This window comes from Pleurodeles waltl, chromosome 4_1 (genome assembly GCF_031143425.1).
Source record: "Pleurodeles waltl isolate 20211129_DDA chromosome 4_1, aPleWal1.hap1.20221129, whole genome shotgun sequence".
In the NCBI taxonomy this organism is placed as follows: Eukaryota; Metazoa; Chordata; class Amphibia; order Caudata; family Salamandridae; genus Pleurodeles; species Pleurodeles waltl.
The window spans coordinates 129282556-129303497 of record NC_090442.1 but is presented as its reverse complement, the minus strand read 5'-3'; the positions used below and the strand labels follow the sequence as shown (position 1 = coordinate 129303497).

General features: G+C 46.5%; 1 protein-coding gene across 1 annotated transcript in view; it reads left to right on the top strand.

Moving 5' to 3' along the window:
- The window catches only part of PATL1 (PAT1 homolog 1, processing body mRNA decay factor), a 260927-nt gene that overhangs the window by 125504 nt on the left and 114481 nt on the right, over window positions 1–20942 (top strand). The window contains exon 12 of the mRNA XM_069227876.1: window positions 9152–9249. Within this exon, the coding sequence (XP_069083977.1) occupies window positions 9152–9249 (98 nt within the window). The remainder of the gene's footprint in view (window positions 1–9151; window positions 9250–20942) is intronic.

Here is a 20942-nt window from a genome sequence, read left to right as displayed (position 1 = left end):
ATATATCAGTCTCTATCCATCGTACTTAACCCAGGAACACCACATACAATCTTATTTATAGTAGAGCAGACACATACTGAATTTAACCTTAGAGTGATAAATGCAAGCCTAAATTTCCTCTGTCTCCATTATGTGATCAAAACTATAAACATTTCCAGCAGGATAGAGTTAATTCTGGCTATACATTTCTGGTCGTACACCTGTTCAGTCTAGCACAAATAGAATGGTATACTCTAACAGCATTTTATTTGGAATATAACCTCTGATTGAAGGTTGCAATAATTGAGCCGTTTCCAGACCAGAATTTATTGCACAACAATTAGATTATTGTAGGAAATGCACCCCACCCCCCCACACCAACACACACTTTTTTGCCTGGTATCTGACGTGATTTTGACTGAAAGTGCTCTGGGTTCCTGCTAACCAAGATCCCCAGTGCAGATTTCTTTCCCTAAATTGTACTATTGTTTCCCCAAATGGCAAACCCTATAACACCCTTTTTAAGTCCCTAGTAAATGGCACCCCTGCTACCTAGGGCCTGAGGTGCTAAAGAAGGTCCCTAAGGGCTGCAGCATGAATTGTACCATCCTAAGGGACCCCTCACCGAGCACCTGAAAGGCTGCCTTTGCAGGCTGCATGTCTTGGTGCAGACAAAACATGACGTGGCACACAGCCTGTGTGCCATGTCCCCTAACACTGCATGCAATATATGTAAGTCGCATGCCTTACAGCCCTACGGCAGGGTGCATTATATTACATGTGAGGTCAGTAACCCATTGGCTAGTACGCTGCACAGCCGTAATGCCCCTAAATTACGTATTTAGGCGAGCCCCTGGCACCAGTGAAGCAGATCCTAATGAGCTAAGAAGACGAAGGACACTGAAGAGCCGCAAAAGCAGAGGAGAAGAAAGAAGCAGCTGACCTGGTGCGAACCCCGCTAGCCTGCCTGCAACCCTCCACAATATCTGCACCAAAGTTGACTTGTCTTGCATCACTCCAGAAACCCTGAAGGACTGCCTGCCTGCTTTTGGAAACTCTAGACGTCCCATGAACGGCAGACCTGTTCTCCAGTAACCTGCATCCTCTTTTCACAGTGACCAGTCTCCATTGAAACACATTGGGCACCCAAAGCTGTTTTTCGTCCTGCACCCAGCTGCTTCCCTGCCACTGGTGGGGTACTGCTGGTGTTGCCTTGGACCTTGCCCACTACTCACCTTAACTTCTGGAGATTGGTTTTGTAAGTTGCTGTACTCTACCTGATTGCAGGACTTGTTTTTCCTCCCATAGGTTAACATTGCAGAACTCAGAAATTGCACTGTCGACTTTTTAAAGTAAAAAGAATTTATATTTAAAAACGTACTTACCTGAACGAATTTCTTTGATGCCTAAACATATATGAAGATACTTGCTATTTTTATAAATTGGCGTGGATATTCTTTTTGAGTCAGGTGTCTCATTTATTGGTTATTGTGTTTATTTGTGGATGTCCTGCACTTCTGTGTTTAGTCTAAGGCTGCTTGACCACCCTATATCCAAAGTGAGCACTTTGGGATTGCAGAGCAAGCCTTGCGCACTCATTGGGGAACCCCTGAACCCTTTACATGGTATTGACATACCACGTAAAGGGCCAGCTTCCTACAGTTATGGATGGGGTTTTCAAAAACATGAATTCCTAGTAGGTTGTCAGCAGTCCCCCTAAAGTTGAGCAATCCAAGGTATGGGAAAAATAATCGTATTAGGGTATGCACCATATAGCCTCCAGTTTCCATATGTAAAACAAAATGGACCTAACTGATGGATTTAACCACAGAGAAATCAAAGAGGCTCCTTTTGATTCGATCTCTGAAGTTTTCACGTAAAACTAATGGATGGATCACTGCCTGTTAGTTTTGAGTCAAAAACCATTCCAAAGTAAGAAAAGGAATTCAACCTTTTTAGAAGTCCACGATTCATGCTAATATTTATCAGTCCCTTGCAGCACCTTGTGGACAGACATTTTGATTTGGCAAGGTTTGTTTTCAGCCAACCATGGCACTGCTTACTACAGCCAGCCATGCCATTGAATGTTAAAGCTTTCGAACATTATAAATCTTATGACCAGTGTAGGAAGCTGGCCTGGTGTGTAGTGGATACCTAAGGTACTTTTTACCTTATACCAGGTCCAGGTATCCCCTATTAGTGTAGAAGCCAGACTCTCAAGAGGTAGCTGTGGATGAGCAGCCAAAGCTTATCCAGGAGACATGCAAAGCTCATGCAATACCACTGTAGTCAAACAGCACTCACACACATGAAAGAAAACAGTGTTACAAAACTAAAGGTACTTTATTTTAGTGACATCATACCAAAAAGTACTAGAGAGGCAAACCTCCAATAGAAGGTAAGTAACACACTATAGATATACACTAGTTACCAGAAATTGCCATAGAAAATGATAGAAAGCAATGCAAATAGACAAAAGTGACCCTAGGGGGAGCTCAAAGCATATACTAAAAAATGGAGTGCGAACACAGGACCCCGCCTAGGTAAGTGGAATGTGTAGAGGAAAGCTGGGTGTACTAGAAAACATCAAAGGTAAGTAGTGGAGTCAGTGAAGCGTTCCTGAGGGATGCAGATGACATCCCATGCTGGAAGAAAAATTGCAGTCGGGTGTTGGTGCAGGAAACCCACCAGCAAGCCTTGGCAAAGGTCGCGGTTGGCGAAAAGTGCAGCTGGGGACCTTCAGCGACAGATAGAGCCCCCTGGAGCAAAGACAGCACCCACAGAAGTCCCACAGGATGGGAACACAGGAGTCGCAGAAGAGCCCACGCAGCAATCAATCAATCAAGGATTTATAGAGCGCACTAATCACCCGTTAGGGTCTCAAGGCGCTGGTGGGGTAGGGGGTGGTTTACTGGTCGTAGAGCCATGTCTTGAGGCGTTTCCTGAATGTCAAGAAGTCTTGGGTCTGGCGAAGGTGGAGCGGTAGGGAGTTCCAGGTCTTGGCGGTTAGGTGAGAATGGAGGCGGGGGCGAGGCTGGTGGAGCGAAGATTGCGGGTGGGGGTGTGGAAGGTGAGTCTGTTGTTGAGGTAGGCTGGGCCTGTGTTGTGGAGGGCCTTGTGTGCGTGGATGAGGATTTTGAAGGTGATCCTCTTTGATACTGGTAGCCAGTGAAAGTCTCTGAGGTGGGGGGAAATGTGGTCGCGGCGTGGGATGTCCTGAATGAGGCGGCTGATGTGTTCTGGATTCTTTGCAGCTTTGTTAGGAGTTTGGTTGTTATTCCTGTTTACAGGGTGTTTCCGTAGTTCAGTCGGCTACTGACCATGGCGTGGGTGACAGTTTTCCTGGTTTCAACGGGAATCCACTTGAAGGTTTTGCGGAGTGTGTTGTAGCAGGAAGAGGAGATGGCATTGACCTGCTGAGTCATGCTGAGTGTGGAGTCCAAGATGAAGCCTAGGTTGCGTACGTGCGTGGGTGAGGGCGCGGTTCCTAGGGAGGTGGGCCACCAGGAGTCACTCCAAGTTGAGGGGTTGGTGCCAAAGATGAGGATTTCTGTCTTGTCTTCAGCATGGCTGAAGAAGGGTCCCACGCTGCAGGAGAACCACGCAGAGGGCTGTGCGTCGCAAGGAGGAGTGCTGGGGACTGGAGCTACACGTAGTCTGAAGATCCCTTGGAGGAGATGCAAACAAGCCTTGGCAGCTGCAAGAGACGCGGACCAGTGGTCAGTGCTCTTCAGGGCTCTGTGCTTCTGGCATGGAAAGTCGTGTAAAGAAACTGTCAGCTAGCCGGTGTGGTGCCTGTGTAGGACCTGCGACGTCATATCCAGTGCGGACGACGCAATGATGGACTCTGAGCCGATCAGTACCACCTAACAGCGCACAGGAGTACTGCTTGAGGAAAATTCTCAGGATCTAGCCTGGAACCTGGGGAAATTCTATGGTAAGGAATCTGCAACTATATATTGCCTCTACCATGTTGTTATAATACAGATGTTCCTTAAAAAAAAAAAAAAAAAAAAAGGATAAGAGGCGTCTGGCAAAACATTAAACATTACTGCCGGGAGAGCAGTTACAGGACCAGAATCTGAAGACTGTCTCTCAAAATACATTAGCAAGGTGTAGGTTTTTACATATTTCTCTTGAGTTCCATAAACCGATAAGATAAAATGTGAACAGTTGTCATGGCGTCATAAATACTGTTCTGGATAATTAATGAAGGTGGGCCCCTGACCTTGCTTTGACACAGTGTGGGCCAGGGAGTACTTGTCCAGTTGTCCAGCCTGAGGGTCGAGTGGTCGCTGTGTGTACTGTGTGTGTTCCTAACAAATGTGGCCTCTATCTTTATGGTGTTTTGGGAATGCACGCACCCCTCTGGCCGTGTGTGTTTTATTGGGGCCAGTCTTGTTGGACCTTTGGGGTGTTACTGTGCCTATCTGTGGGATCTGATATAAGTTCCCCTATTTGCGCCTTTACCTGCCGGCTAAGTGTTACCCCACCTGTGACCTGTCAACCATTACCCTCAGGCCTAGGTCTCAAAGCCTGCCAGACCACGTACCTACGTGCCAGTGTTGATGGAGATTTCGCGAGAGGGGAATCTAATAATGATAATGCGATTTCGTTCATTTATATGAATGTATCTCTGTGTGCATCGGCAGCAGTTAATCCAGTAGTAACAACCAGATAAGACGATACCGAAGGTAAGTAACTTGTCCATTTGATCCAATATCCCTTTTGCCAAATTTGTCTAAATTGTTGGGGAAACTATTTTTTTCTTTTCTTTCAATTGCAAGATTATATGAAGTCTGGTGCAAAGTGCTGGGACCAGGTAGTTTAACTTCGGTGGAAAGGTTCATAGGCACAAAAAAACAATGAACCCAGTTGAGGTTCACTCCACTCAACAAAATACCACAGGTACCAGCTTCCATCTCTTTTACTCCATACGAAATGCAATGACATGATCCGTGTGGGGAAAATGCTCACCAAGGGGAAAAAACCATCTGACTCAGCACACTGAACAGCAATGAAATGTCCATCTGACACAAGATGAGGAAAGAAGAATAGTGTACAAAGAGAGGAGAGTGGTAAGCAGCAGGCAGACACCAACACCTGTCATACACACCTTACAGAGACATAGCCTCACGGTTCAGAACATTCCGAAGCACGCAGCATAAACAATCTATAACACTCCTCCAACAGGTCGGTTTTTGCCCAACTGTGGTACCAAACTTGTGGTGGTTTCCATTCTTGATGATCTGTGTAGAATTAAGGATGTCAGAGGCCAAAGACCTATCAGCAGCCTTCAACACAGCGTTGACAATATGATTCTGATTTCGAGTTTGATGTAGCTTGGTGTGGTGGGTAGTGTCTTATGGTGGAGTGCAAATTTTTATCTTCTGGTATCAGATTGTTTGCCTCCTTACTTTCCATAACCAACTAAACTGCAGAGCACCCCAGGGATCCATCATCTCCCCTTCAACGTATTTTCCTCTAAATGACATTTTTTTTTTTTATATACATCAACAATATTTATTTTTGTTACACCCTGTACTCAAACCGTAACTCCTTTTTTTCTGTGTCATTTTCCCTAATTGTAACAAGATGTTGGATGTTGGTGAATAACCTAGAGTTGAGTCCCAATAAAGCCTAGCTGGGTCCTTTACTGTCTTATGCACTAAGTGTTTGTAGCCTAAGAACCCATGTCGATGCAAACCTAGGACTCACGCATTCAGTCCTGCCTTATCTGGAGAATGACTTGGAGATATTGGTAGTCAGTGTCTTAATAGTCTAGAGTTTGCTATGTCAACCGTGTGTTACGTGCCCCCCTTAGACATTTGATTGCTCGGTTACAACTAATTCAGATTGCAGCAGTCCATCTCCTTGTGACCTAAGAGAATATGACTTGGTCTCGCCTATTCTGAACCAGCTGTATTGGTCACCTTTAGAGCACTTATAAGAGTTCACAGTGGAGTTTACTTTAATCAGGTAGAATTCATGACCAAAAGATTTGCCTGCTGTAGATCTTCATGGAATCTTAACTCAGTTACAATGTCTGCTTCAGATTGCCGGATTGTGTGCATCTCGATGGAGATATTGTGTTTTTCCATAGCAGCAGCAAAATTGTGGCGTTCCCTGCCCTTCTCCCTTCACAGTCAGCCCTGTTATGTGCTTCTCAGTTTAATCCGTAGTTGTTCGTTTTTCCGCTGTATTTAGCAGTGTTACAGAATTTTGTAAAAACTGGGATCAAAAACGTAAATGGAGCTTGTTTCCATTACTATGGTGCTACCCTTCAGCGCTTTTGACAGCATCTATTTGCCATATTTGTATTCCTTATGCCCTTTTGTGCGGATGTGGTTCAGGTGGAACCTGCAGCTCTGGCTGGCTTCCGATAGTCCAAGTCATCTTTGGTGTTACCGCCTCACTTAGAGTGACAACATGGTCAAAAATGGTGTCCAGGGCCCCTCCAGTCGGAGCAGCATTGGCACAGTCAGGAGAACGCCTGTTAATGGTTTATTGTTGCAAACTGCAAGTAAAGGGTGTTCATATTACCTTGGGGGAATAAGACGTAGCTCAGATGCAAAAAGTGACTATAGACCTGTGGTCTCCAAACCTTTTAATGCCGCTCCCCCCTCTTTGAAAAATAAAAATCATTGGGTCCCCCTTCAGAATTTTCTGACAATTGTTTTATAAAGATGGCAATGCTTAAATATGTCTAGACCTATTTAAACGTTGCAGTTAAGCACTGTCACCTTTTTAAAAATGCAATAACATGCCTCTTCTTAAAACAAAGGCATTTGCCTGCCCCCAGTTTGAAGACCTCTGCTTTAGAGGAATATTTTGCTACATTTAAAATGCCTCTGTGATGTCCATGAAGCACAGGATTTGTCTCCTAAACATTCTTATTAGGTGTGATTGACAGGTTAACAAAATGTGCATGGCCTAGATAGCTTGCCTGTATCTGTAGGAAAGCGTAGTCATTAGAAGAACAAGTAATTTACTTTCCTAAATACTCATTCTGATTAGATATCTTTGCACAGATATTTTGATTGACTCTTGCCTCCCATCTGGGGATCAGGCCTTTTTTTTTCTTATTGTTAGATTCTGTAGGGCATGTAGAGATTTGCAGAACTGATATCAATCCATGACATCTACGAGCTTTTTTCTCACTGATTTACGGCTGAAGTTAAGCAGCGCTACATTTTGCTCATAATCAGTACTGTTTAAAAATGTCCATATCCTATCTGGCAGCGGGATTGCCCTTTAAGTCGCCTGTGTGCCTTTAAATGTGCATCTTTGTCTGCATTGTCCCCCAAGAAGAGCAGTTGCATCATCTGTGCATCGGTTGTGTTTGGGGGTGAGGTGTTACAGGAAATGTAGCCATGCTATCCCCCAGAATGTTTTTGAACAAAGTCACACTGAGGGCCTTATTACGAAATCCAGACAGGGAGGTTGCCGTCATTGTGGCTGCCTCCCCGCCAGACCCATTATGAGTTTCCCGCTTGGTCAGCTGTGCCGGCCCAGAGGGAAATGGCCTACATCATTGTCTCCGGCTCGTAATAGAGCCGGTGGCAATGCTGTAGTGCACAGGGTGCACCAGCACCCTCACAGTGTACGGTGTTAGCCAGGGGACCCCTGCACTGCTGATGCCAAGTGCTGCACCTGTTCTCCACCAGCCTTGTCATGGCAGTGCTACTGCCATAAAATCGCTGCTGGAGAACGAAGTTGTAATCCCCAGGGCAGCGCTGCCCTGGCGGATTAGGTCCGCCAGACGTCTGGGTCCACCAGGCTCATTGTGAGACCCTGAGTCTCCTGGGGTCTCATAACGTTGACCCCAGGAGAAGTTCTCCCTTAGTTCCTGAAATGCGAATGCAAGGCCCCTGTTGTTGGTCCTAAAGCTGTAGTTGCAGCTTACAAGTGATGGAAAGACTCTGGAACACATGATTTTGAACACAGTGCTTTCTTGATCGTGTTGATGATAACATTATAAGGTCTTACTGTTACTAACCCGACTGACTTCAGTGGTGGGTCATAACATGTATAGCTTATTGGTACTGTCTATTGACTTCAGTGGCGTTACAGTGGTGAATTGTAGCACGTGTTTGCATTTACCTTTAGTTTTAGTTTTACCCGGGTGAAACTAGTAGGCCTGCGTTATGAATAACACCACCTCTTATGTTGTGATGTTGTATCTAGTATAGGAAGGGTGGAGGGGTATTTTGATTACATGGTTCAGGACCTTCTATGGATGTAACATGATATGAGCGTTCACCAAAGATATTTTCTGACTATATGTATTTGTAATTTAATGTTTAGAATTTAGTGTTTATGTGTTATAAAAGTACTTTTCCTTTTCAAACAAGAAAACACTGACTGGACAATGATTTTTTGAGTGTTCTTGCTCACCAGCAAACTAGGGGTACTAGCCCACACCACTTCCCCTGAATGGGCTTTGGTCTTTCGACTGCTCTGCTTCGCTACCCTGAGTGTTGAGGGTATTTGGTGCCCAATAAAATACAATTAGACTTATTGCTTGTGAAAGACTTGCATCCTCTGCAACTAATAACCCAGTTTCTTACAGGTGTCATGCCCTTTATTTGATGTCAAGTATGTTACGGCTCTGTTTGCCCTCAAAGTCCTTAATGCACATGAAATCCTACTATGTGTGTAATCATGTTTCCTGGCATAATGGGGTACAGTGACAGTAATAGACAAGTGACCACACTGTACCTTTATTTGTATTTCATTTGTGTGGGATCACAATGTAATGACAGCACTTGAAACTTTGGTGAATATTTAATGATGTTAAGAGAAAGAGTGGTAGATGGTGTGAACATATTTTTTCAGCAGCAGTGACCCCCCGAAAACAATTAATTTGACAAAATCTGGAGAACTAAGTGCCCAACTAGTATGACAAGTTTCAAAATCCTTTATCCCCTTGTCCCCCATTTAGGATTCTACATGGCATGCAAGACTAAGGTATTTCCATGTGGCATCTGTAAGACAGAGAGGCTTGGTGAGAGAGATTGAGTGCAGGTTCCTGATTGTATGTCTGCTACTGTCGACTGGGGAACGTTGACATGCTCATGATATCTTGGTATCTAGTACCTTTGGTGTCTGAAGCAGTGTTCATGCTCAGTCATTATATTGTCAGCTTCCTAACAACTCTTATTGTCTTCAGTGCAGTTTGAGGGCTCTCTTGGAAAACTCACAGTCTCCAGTGTTAACAACCCCCGCAAGATGATTGATGCTGTGATATCATCACGTACTGAAGATGATGTGAGTATGCAATGTGACATGATAGTTGTTCTATATACCAACAGGTGCTGGGTGTATTCTCTTCAGTCCATTTCTAACTATAAAATGTATTCCTTATTTTATAACCACTTCTGTTATGTCAAAAAGAGCATGCAGACATTGGTGAAAAACTTACACTTGGTATTCAAGAAATACTTGAAGCAAATATTGGTAACAGCATGAATATCTAATTGAATTGACCAGAGCCACACATTTAAGCACTAGGTTTATGAAGGTTTATGAATGGAAGCTCGCACACTGGTTAAAGTTCTATTTGCAATAAATTTCTAACACAGTTTCTTGAATCCATGAGTGAGTAATTGGGTCTTGGATGGGCGACTTAATAGAGCTCAGTTAAGGCACCTTTGGATGATCTGTCATAGGTAAAGTGGTAGAAGAGTAATATTATGCTTAAATATGTGTTTTTGTGTCTTTTCTTTTTAACTGTTTCCACCATGTCTGATGCCTGCTAAATCCTTTAAATAGAGCTCTATTCCAGACTAATATAATTCTTTCTTGTGAAACTGAGCTTTGTATCGCATACATTTAAAGAGGAAGATAGTCTTTTTGTTCGGGTAGATTGTAGTCTGAACGGATCCAGAGTATCTTCCAAAAGCATTCCTATCCTTCTTTGAGAGGACTAAAGTAGGGACTCTGCCCAACCTGTGTCTAGTTCCAGAGCCCCAGTCCTTAGTTCTGCACTAAAGATCGGGAAGCTTCTATTTAGTTCATGTCCACATTCCTTCTCTGTCCTTATTGCTATTCTGGTATGAGGAATGTCAGTCCCCAAATCTGCATGCTTTATCCCTGTCTTCTGTATTGCTTGTGGCGCAACAACTGAAGCCACAGACTGGGCTTCAATTTGGTTTGTGTTTTTCAGAAGTAGTTGTCTACAGTTACTGTTTCTAGTGCTTTGAGATCAGTCATCCTATACCCTTCTGTTAGTAGAAAACACCTGTTTAAGTCAAAGCAAAGTAAACCTATTTTCTTGGTCTTGTCTGCTATACAGTGCATTCGCTCTCTGTTGCTAGAAATATTGTGGGCTTACCAATAGCATACAGGGGTTTGGAGCCCACCCATTGCTTAACATTGGTTGACTTTCTTGTTACTCTTGTTTGCCTGGTTCTTATTTGTGTCCATGCTTGTAAATCTTGTGTTTGTCCCTTCTGTGGAGCATAGTCTCCTTACTATCCGTTATGATTGGCTGGCTTGTGTGCTTGCACTGCTTGCTTTTCCAGCATTCTTTTTTTATTTTAGTGTTAAGCACTCCATGGGAGTGCATGTGTTTTTCTAGCTCTTGCTTGTGCACTTCTCTACGCCGGCACTCTTGTTTTGTGTTGCCCATGTGCTTCTGCCTGCACTTCTATTTTTTGTGTTAGTGTTTCCTTTGTGTGTTCTCACCTGTATGCTTCTACCTCACCTACCACCTCCACACCACTCTTACACCCATTTTCTCCTCCTAGCAGTCCACCTTGCGCTCTCTCTGAGAAAGGGAGGAGAAACAGAAAAAAAGGAAAGAGTGCTATAAAGGGAAAGGATAGCCCTTGAGAGGGAAAGGCTTAGGATGGTTGCAATGGCAACTTTATCTGGGATATGACTCTAAATCCAGTTCAGGCAAGGTGGTGACCAAGGTTCCAATTCTATCTTGTGCATGTGTATGTGGAAGGTCAGGATGTTTTGGAATGGTTTGTGAACTTTGACGTAGCTTTTATAGCAAAGGCCTTAAATGAGTTGTCTAAGGAAGCTGCCCTAATGGGGCACAAGGCACTTGTTGGGACAGTTGTCCTTGGGGAGAATGCCTATGGCAGATCAGATGGTCTGTGAGTGAAAGAATGAAGCCCTCTGGTGGTTTGGGCTGAAGTCAGCTCATTACCTGCAGAGATTCAGTGACTGTAAGATAGCAGATGGTGTTATGTTTGAGACGTGGATCCATGGTGTATTGTGTGATTGGAATGAGCGAGTAAGGGAAATGGAGACCAAAGATTTTCAGTCCCTTAACCAGTTGATGGTGACAGTGAATCAAGGAGATGTGCTCTACCTCACTTAAGCAATACCTATCTAATCTGATCTGAGAATGCGATCCAACAAAACTTGCAGTGTTTCACTGATCAGTGGTTAGCTAACAGTGCTCACAGAGGGCAGCACAGTTCTAAACCAAAATGGGAGTTGAACTCTCCACGGCCTGGTCCCAAACCAGAGGTTAAGGGCCAGGGTAATTCTCATGGGACTCTAACAGGGGCAAGGAAACAGGAGAATGGTAATGGTGTATCCGGGAAAAAAAGCATCAGGAGAAGGGAAGGCAAGGAAGTCGTTTCAGGCCTAAAGTGATGATTTGCTTCAAGTGACACAAGATCGGACATATTAAGGGATTGTCAAGAGAAAGAAACTGACCCAGCGACACCTGTGATAGGAAGCATGGATGAAGGTTCTCTAGAGGGACGAGTTGCCTTTAAGATAGTAGCTATGAACATTTGGGAGAGGGACCCAGGTGCTGAAGCACATCCATCGTAGCACAGTGGGATTTGTGCTGGAAGGTAGTATCATTGAGAGCAAAGTATCTGCCCTGAAGGATACTAGAGCCTTCAACACTATGGTTGAGAGGAAGTACCTTATGCATGAGGAGATACTCCCTGGGACCAAAGATACAGGATCTGTAGCCAGCAGAGAGGGCATGGAGTATCCCTTTGCCAGGGTTAAGATTGAGCTCTGTGGTTAAGCAGCCATGATTGATGTATGAGTAAGGGAAAAGCAAGGAGCTATGTGCCTCTTGAGCCATAATTTGATTGGCTCGGTGTCCGGAGCAGAATCCCTTATGGCTTGGACAGTATCCGCTATGTTAACCAGAGCACAAGCTGCACATCTGTCTCAGAGTGGGAGTGGTTTCATATCTGATTTGCAGGGACTAGGACAAGGTAATTTGCAGGGAAGGGCAGTCTCTGGGAAGACAATGCCAGTGGAAGTCATTGCTTCTGCTCCAGAGATCGCTTCCACATCTGCAAAGTTTATCTGCTGACCTACCTGTAGGAAGCTGGCTCTTTATATGATGTGTCAAAATGAGATAGTCCAGAGGTTCCCTTACTAGTGAGCAGGGGCTTGCTTCAGCAATCCCACGGTGCTCTTTCTAGGGGCTAGTGTCGTCGGGCAGCTTTAGGCTTATCAGAGAGGAGTGTTAGACATCTGCAAATACCCACAGAGCCAATAAATGCACACGACTCAAGCTGATCCACAACAATTTACAAAAATAACAACTATCTTTATATATATGTTTAGATAGCAGAATTAATATATTCAGGTAACTAGGTTTTGCACGAAAAATACTTTAAGGTTTCAAATGTCAACACTGCATTTTTTTCAAAAGCGTCAATATTATCCTATGGAGACTAAAACCAAGTACTGCATTCAGGTATAGTACAGTGACTTACATGACCAATCTCCCTGACTTGAGGTAAGTATTGGGAAAGGTTCAAGACCACACCAACAGGTCACACCACGTGGCACTATGGGGGGGCCAGGTGTAGAGGTGTAGGATGGCATTGGGTGCCCAATGTTGATCAGTAAGGATTAGTACGTTTGAAAAGAGGCTGCAGGGTTGGACAGGGAGTCCAGTCGAGGAGAACCAACAGATGGTTTAAGTCTTTAGATGCTCATGAATGGCGGGACACCTTTGGTCCTTTTTAGCCAGGGGGCACAGGTACAGAGGTGTCCTGAGGTATCAGGTTTTCTCCACCAGTAGAACTTGTGGTTGAGGGAGCCTGTGGGCAGAGGCTGCAGGTGGCATTGGTGGGTCCACAGTAGGCAATTTTAAGGCGGGATTGGCCTATGGAGGGCTGGGGGACCATGTTGGCCACATAGGCCCACTTCAGTTTTGGGTTAGGCGATACAGGTGCTTTCCAGTGTCTGGTTTTTGCAGTTAGGAGTCCTCTCCGGTCTCTTGGGCTGCCTGCAGTATGCAGGGAAGCAGCTCCACAAGAGGTCCTGGGCCTTTTTTGAAAGCAGGCAGGCCTCCCAGCCTTTTAGAGGCACAACAGCTTGCAGAACTAGTGAACTTTGGTGCAAATCGGTGGAAACAGCAGACAGGTCGGCGGGGTTGGTAACAAGTCAGGTGCTTCTTCCTGTGGCTTTTATTTTGCAGCTCTTGAGTGTCCTTCTTTGTGGGTCAGCAGGAATCTGCTTTTCTGGTGCCAGGGGCTCCCCAAAAACTGAATTTAGGGGTGTTTTAGGGTGTTTAGGGTAGTAGCCAATGGGCTACTTACACCTGGGGTCACTACACCCCCTGTATGACAACTTCCTGTGGAAGTGGGCATAACCCTGTCCCAGAGGTCCTAAATCTGCCAACACTAAGGTGCAGATTTTTAAATGTGGTGCCTGTAGGAAAGTACCATCTTGCCTGGCATGTTACCCCCATTTTTCACTGTATATATGTTGTTTTAGTTGTATGTGTCACTGGGACCCTGGTAACCCAGGGCCCCAGTGCTCATAAGTGTGCCTGAATGTGTTACCTGTGTAGTGACTAACTGTCTCACTGAGGCTCTGCTAATCAGAACCTCAGTGGTTATGCTCTCTCATTTCTTTCCAAATTGTCACTAACAGGCTAGTGACCATTTTTACCAATTTACATTGGCTTACTGGAACACCCTTATAATTCCCTAGTATATGGTACTAAGGTACCCAGGGTATTGGGGTTCCAGGAGATCCCTATGGGCTGCAGCATTTCTTTTGCCACCCATAGGGAGCTCTGACAATTCTTACACAGGCCTGCCACTGCAGCCTGAGTGAAATAACGTCCACGTTATTTCACAGCCATTTTACACTGCACTTAAGTAACTTATAAGTCACCTATATGTCTAACCTTTACCTGGTAAAGGTTAGGTGCAAAGTTACTTACTGTGAGGGCACCCTGGCACTAGCCAAGGTGCCCCCACATTGTTCAGGGCCAATTTCCCTGACTTTGTGAGTGCGGGGACACCATTACACGCGCGCACTACATATAGGTCACTACCTATATGTAGCTTCACAATGGTAACTCCGAATATGGCCATGTAACATGTCTATGATCATGGAATTGCCCCCTCTATGCCATCCTGGCATAGTTGGCACAATCCCATGATCCCAGTGGTCTGTAGCACAGACCCTGGTACTGCCAAACTGCCTTCCTGGGGTTTCACTGCAGCTGCTGCTGCCAACCCCTCAGACAGGCATCTGCCCTCCTGGGGTCCAGCCAGGCCTGGCCCAGGATGGCAGAACAAAGAACTTCCTCTGAGAGAGGGTGTGACACCCTCTCCCTTTGGAAAATGGTGTGAAGGCAGGGGAGGAGTAGCCTCCCCCAGCCTCTGGAAATGCTTTGTTGGGCACAGATGTGCCCAATTCTGCATAAGCCAGTCTACACCGGTTCAGGGGACCCCTTAGCCCTGCTCTGGCGCGAAACTGGACAAAGGAAAGGGGAGTGACCACTCCCCTGACCTGCACCTCCCCTGGGAGGTGTCCAGAGCTCCTCCAGTGTGCTCCAGACCTCTGCCATCTTGGAAACAGAGGTGCTGCTGGCACACTGGACTGCTCTGAGTGGCCAGTGCCACCAGGTGACGTCAGAGACTCCTTGTGATAGGCTCCTTCAGGTGTTGCTAGCCTATCCTCTCTCCTAAGTAGCCAAACCCTCTTTTCTGGCTATTTAGGGTCTCTGTCTCTGGGGAAACTTTAGATAACGAATGCAAGAGCTCATCCGAGTTCCTCTGCATCTCTCTCTTCACCTTCTGCCAAGGAATCGACTGCTGACCGCGCTGGAAGCCTACAACACTGCAACAAAGTAGCAAAGACGACTACTGCAACTCTGTAACGCTGATCCTGCCGCCTTCTCGACTGCTTTCCTGGTGGTGCATGCTGTGGGGGTAGTCTGCCTCCTCTCTGCACTAGAAGCTCCGAAGAAATCTCCCGTGGGTCGACGGAATCTTCCCCCTGCAACCGCAGGCACCAAAAAGCTGCATTACCGGTCCCTTGGGTCTCCTCTCAGCACGACGAGCGAGGTCCCTCGAATCCAGCAACTCTGTCCAAGTGGCCCCCACAGTCCAGTGACTCTTCAGTCCAAGTTTGGTGGAGGTAAGTCCTTGCCTCACCTCGCTAGACTGCATTGCTGGGAACCGCGACTTTTGCAGCTACTCCGGCCTCCGTGCACGTCCGGCGGAAATCCTTTGTGCACAGTCCAGCCTGGGTCCACGGCACTCTAACTTGCATTGCACGACCTCCTAAGTTGTTCTCCGGCGACGTGGGACTTCTTTGTGCGACTTCGGGTGAGCACCGGTTCACGCATCCTCGTAGTGCCTGTTTCTGGCACTTCTCCGGGTGCTACCTGCTGCTGAGAGGGCTCCTTGTCTTGCTCGACGTCCCCTCTCTCTCCTGGTCCAATTTTCGACCTCCTAGTCCCTCCAGGGCCACAGCAGCGACCAAAAACGCTAACCTCACGATTTGCAGCTAGCAAGGCTTGTTGGCGTTCTTTCGGCGGGAAAACACTTCTGCACGACTCTACAAGGCGAGAGGGATCCGTCCTCCAAAGGGGAAGTCTCTAGCCCTTTGCGTTCCTGCAGAAACCGCAGCTTCTTCTGTCCAGTAGAAGCTTCTTTGCACCCGCAGCTGGCATTTCCTGGGCATCTGCCCATCTCTGACTTGCTTGTGACTTTTGGACTTGGTCCCCTTGTTCCACAGGTACCCTAGATTGGAAATCCACAGTTGTTGCATTGTTGGTTTGTGTCTTTCCTGCATTATTCCTCTAACACGACTTCTTTGTCCTTAGGGGAACTTTAGTGCACTTTGCACTCACTTTTCAGAGTCTTGGGGAGGGTTATTTTTCTAACTCTCACTATTTTCTAATAGTCCCAGCGACCCTCTACAAGGTCACATAGGTTTGGGGTCCATTCGTGGTTCGCATTCCACTTTTGGAGTATATGGTTTGTGTTGCCCCTATCCCTATGTTTCCCCATTGCATCCTATTGTAACTATACATTGTTTGCACTGTTTTCTAAGACTATACTGCATATTTTTGCTATTGTGTATATATATTGTAGGAAGTTGGCTCTGTATGTGCTATTTCAAAGCAAGGAATAGCATGCACAGAGTCCAAGGGTTCCCCTTAGAGGTAAAATAGTGGTAAAAAGAGATAATACTAATGCTCTATTTTGTGGTAGTGTGGTCGAGCAGTAGGCTTATCCAAGGAGTAGTGTTAAGCATTTGTTGTACATACACATAGACAATAAATGAGGTACACACACTCGGAGACAAATCCAGCCAATAGGTTTTGTTATAGAAAAATATCTTTTCTTAGTTTATTTTAAGAACCACAGGTTCAAATTCTACATGTAATATCTCATTTGAAAGGTATTGCAGGTAAGTACTTTAGGAACTGTAAATCATAAAAATTGCATGTATACTTTACAAGTTATTGACAAATAGCTGTTTTAAAAGTGGACACTTAGTGCAATTTTCACAGTTCCTGGGGGAGGTAAGTTTTTGTTAGTTTTACCAGGTAAGTAAGACACTTACAGGGTTCAGTTCTTGGTCCAAGGTAGCCCACCGTTGGGGGTTCAGAGCAACCCCAAAGTCACCACACCAGCAGCTCAGGGCCGGTCAGGTGCAGAGTTCAAAGTGGTGCCCAAAACACATAGGCTAGAATGGAGAGAAGGGGGTGCCCCGGTTCCGGTCTGCTTGCAGGTAAGTACCCGCGTCTTCGGAGGGCAGACCAGGGGGGTTTTGTAGGGCACCGGGGGGGGACACAAGCCCACACAGAAATTTCACCCTCAGCAGCGCGGGGGCGGCCGGGTGCAGTGTAGAAACAAGCGTCGGGTTCGCAATGTTAGTCTATGAGAGATCTCGGGATCTCTTCAGCGCTGCAGGCAGGCAAGGGGGGGGTTCCTCGGGGAAACCTCCACTTGGGCAAGGGAGAGGGACTCCTGGGGGTCACTTCTTCAGTGAACGTCCGGTCCTGGGGGCTGCGGGTGCAGGGTCTCTCCCAGGCGTCGGGACTTAGGATTCAAAGAGTCGCGGTCAGGGGAAGCCTCGGGATTCCCTCTGCAGGCGGCGCTGTGGGGGCTCAGGGGGGACAGGTTTTGGTACTCACAGTATCAGAGTAGTCCTGGGGTCCCTCCTGAGGTGTTGGATCTCCACCAGCCGAGTCGGGGTCGCCGGGTGCAGTGTTGCAAGTCTCACGCTTCTTGCGGGGAGCTTGCAGGGTTCTTTCAAGGCTGCTGGAAACAAAGTTGCAGCCTTTCTTGGAGCAGGTCCGCTGTCCTCGGGAGTTTCTTGTCTTTTCGAAGCAGGGGCAGTCCTCAGAGGATGTCGAGGTCGCTGGTCTCTTTGGAAGGCGTCGCTGGAGCAGGATCTTTGGAAGGCAGGAGACAGGCCGGTGAGTTTCAGGAGCCAAGGCAGTTGTCGTCTTCTGGTCTTCCTCTGCAGGGGTTTTCAGCTAGGCAGTCCTTCTTCTTGTAGTTGCAGGAATCTAATTTTCTAGGGTTCAGGGTAGCCCTTAAATACTAAATTTAAGGGCGTGTTTAGGTCTGGGGGGTTAGTAGCCAATGGCTACTAGCCCTGAGGGTGGGTACACCCTCTTTGTGCCTCCTCCCAAGGGGAGGGGGTCACAATCCTAACCCTATTGGGGGAATCCTCCATCTGCAAGATGGAGGATTTCTAAAAGTCAGAGTCACCTCAGCTCAGGACACCTTAGGGGCTGTCCTGACTGGCCAGTGACTCCTCCTTGTTGCTTTCTTTGTTCCCTCCAGCCTTGCCGCCAAAAGTGGGGGCCGTGGCCGGAGGGGGCGGGCAACTCCACTAAGCTGGAGTGCCCTGCTGGGCTGTGACAAAGGGGTGAGCCTTTGAGGCTCACCGCCAGGTGTTACAGCTCCTGCCTGGGGGAGGTGTTAGCATCTCCACCCAGTGCAGGCTTTGTTACTGGCCTCAGAGTGACAAAGGCACTCTCCCCATGGGGCCAGCAACATGTCTCTAGTGTGGCAGGCTGCTGGAACTAGTCAGCCTACACAGACAGTCGGTTAAGTTTCAGGGGGCACCTCTAAGGTGCCCTCTGGGGTGTATTTTGCAATAAAATGTACACTGGCATCAGTGTGCATTTATTGTGCTGAGAAGTTTGATACCAAACTTCCCAGTTTTCAGTGTAGCCATTATGGTGCTGTGGAGTTCGTGTTTGACAAACTCCCAGACCATATACTCTTATGGCTACCCTGCACTTACAATGTCTAAGGTTTTGTTTAGACACTGTAGGGGTACCATGCTCATGCACTGGTACCCTCACCTATGGTATAGTGCACCCTGCCTTAGGGCTGTAAGGCCTGCTAGAGGGGTGTCTTACCTATACTGCATAGGCAGTGAGAGGCTGGCATGGCACCCTGAGGGGAGTGCCATGTCGACTTACTCGTTTTGTCCTCACTAGCACACACAAGCTGGCAAGCAGTGTGTCTGTGCTGAGTGAGGGGTCTCCAGGGTGGCATAAGACATGCTGCAGCCCTTAGAGACCTTCCTTGGCATCCGGGCCCTTGGTACTAAAAGTACCAGTTACAAGGGACTTATCTGGATGCCAGGGTCTGCCAATTGTGGATACAAAAGTACAGGTTTAGGGAAAGAACACTGGTGTTGAGGCCTGGTTAGCAGGCCTCAGCACACTTTCAATTGTAAACATAGCATCAGCAAAGGCAAAAAGTCAGGGGGCAACCATGCCAAGGAGGCATTTCCTTACACAACCCCCCCCCAAACGAAAGAGGATGAGACTAACCTTTCCCAAGAGAGTCTTCATTTTCTAAGTGGAAGAACCTGGAAAGGCCATCTGCATTGGCATGGGCAGTCCCAGGTCTGTGTTCCACTATAAAGTCCATTCCCTGTAGGGAGATGGACCACCTCAACAGTTTAGGATTTTCACCTTTCATTTGCATCAGCCATTTGAGAGGTCTGTGGTCAGTTTGAACTAGGAAGTGAGTCCCAAAGAGGTATGGTCTCAGCTTCTTCAGGGACCAAACCACAGCAAAGGCCTCCCTCTCAATGGCACTCCAACGCTGCTCCCTGGGGAGTAACCTCCTGCTAATGAAAGCAACAGGCTGGTCAAGGCCATCATCATTTGTTTGGGACAAAACTGCCCCTATCCCATGTTCAGAGGCATCTGTCTGCACAATGAACTGCTTAGAATAATCTGGAGCTTTTAGAACTGGTGCTGAGCACATTGCTTGTTTCAGGGTGTCAAAGGCCTGTTGGCATTCCACAGTCCAGTTCACTTTCTTGGGCATTTTCTTGGAGGTGAGTTCAGTGAGGGCTGTCACAATGGATCCATATCCCTTCACAAACCTCCTGTAATACCCAGTCAAGCCAAGGAATGCCCTGACTTGAGTCTGGGTTTTTGGAGCTACCCAGTCCAGAATAGTCTGGATCTTGGGTTGGAGTGGCTGAACTTGGCCTCCACCTACAAGGTGGCCCAAGTAAACCACAGTTCCCTGCCCTATCTGGCATTTGGATGCCTTGATAGAGAGGCCTGCAGATTGCAGAGCCTTCAAAACCTTCTTCAGGTGGACCAGGTGATCCTGCCAGGTGGAGCTAAAGACAGCAATATCATCAAGATAAGCTGTGCTAAAGGACTCCAAGCCAGCAAGGACTTGATTCACCAACCTTTGGAAGGTGGCAGGGGCATTCTTTAAACCAAAGGGCATAACAGTAAACTGATAATGCCCATCAGGTGTGGAGAATGCTGTTTTCTCTTTTGCTCCAGGTGCCATTTTTATTTGCCAGTACCCTGCTGTCAAGTCAAAGGTACTTAAGAATTTGGCAGCACCTAATTTATCTATGAGCTCATCAGCTCTTGGAATTGGATGAGCATCTGTCTTGGTGACAGAATTGAGCCCTCTGTAGTCCACACAAAACCTCATCTCTTTCTTTCCATCTTTGGTGTGAGGTTTGGGGACTAAGACCACTGGGCTAGCCCAGGGGCAGTCAGAGCGCTCAATTACTCCCAATTCTAGCATCTTGTGGACTTCCACCTTGATGCTTTCCTTAACATGGTCAGACTGTCTAAAGATTTTGTTCTTGACAGGCATGCTGTCTCCTGTGTCCACATCATGGGTACACATGTGTGTCTGACCAGGGGTTAAGGAGAAGAGTTCAGGAAACTGTTGTAGGACTCTCCTACAATCAGCTTGCTGTTGGCCAGAGAGGGTGTCTGAGTAGATCACTCCATCTACTGTGCCATCTTTTGGGTCTGATGACAGAAGATCAGGGAGAGGTTCACTCTCTGCCTCCTGATCCTCATTGTAGGAAGTTGGCTCTGTATGTGCTATTTCAAAGTAAGGAATAGCATGCACAGAGTCCAAGGGTTCCCCTTAGAGGTAAAATAGTGGTAAAAAGAGATAATACTAATGCTCTATTTTGTGGTAGTGTGGTCGAGCAGTAGGCTTATCCAAGGAGTAGTGTTAAGCATTTGTTGTACATACACATAGACAATAAATGAGGTACACACACTCAGAGACAAATCCAGCCAATAGGTTTTTATATAGAAAAAAATATCTTTCCTTAGTTTATTTTAAGAACCACAGGTTCAAATTCTACATGTAATATCTCATTCGAAAGGTATTGCAGGTAAGTACTTTAGGAACTTTAAAGCATAAAAATTGCATGTATACTTTACAAGTTATTGACAAATAGCT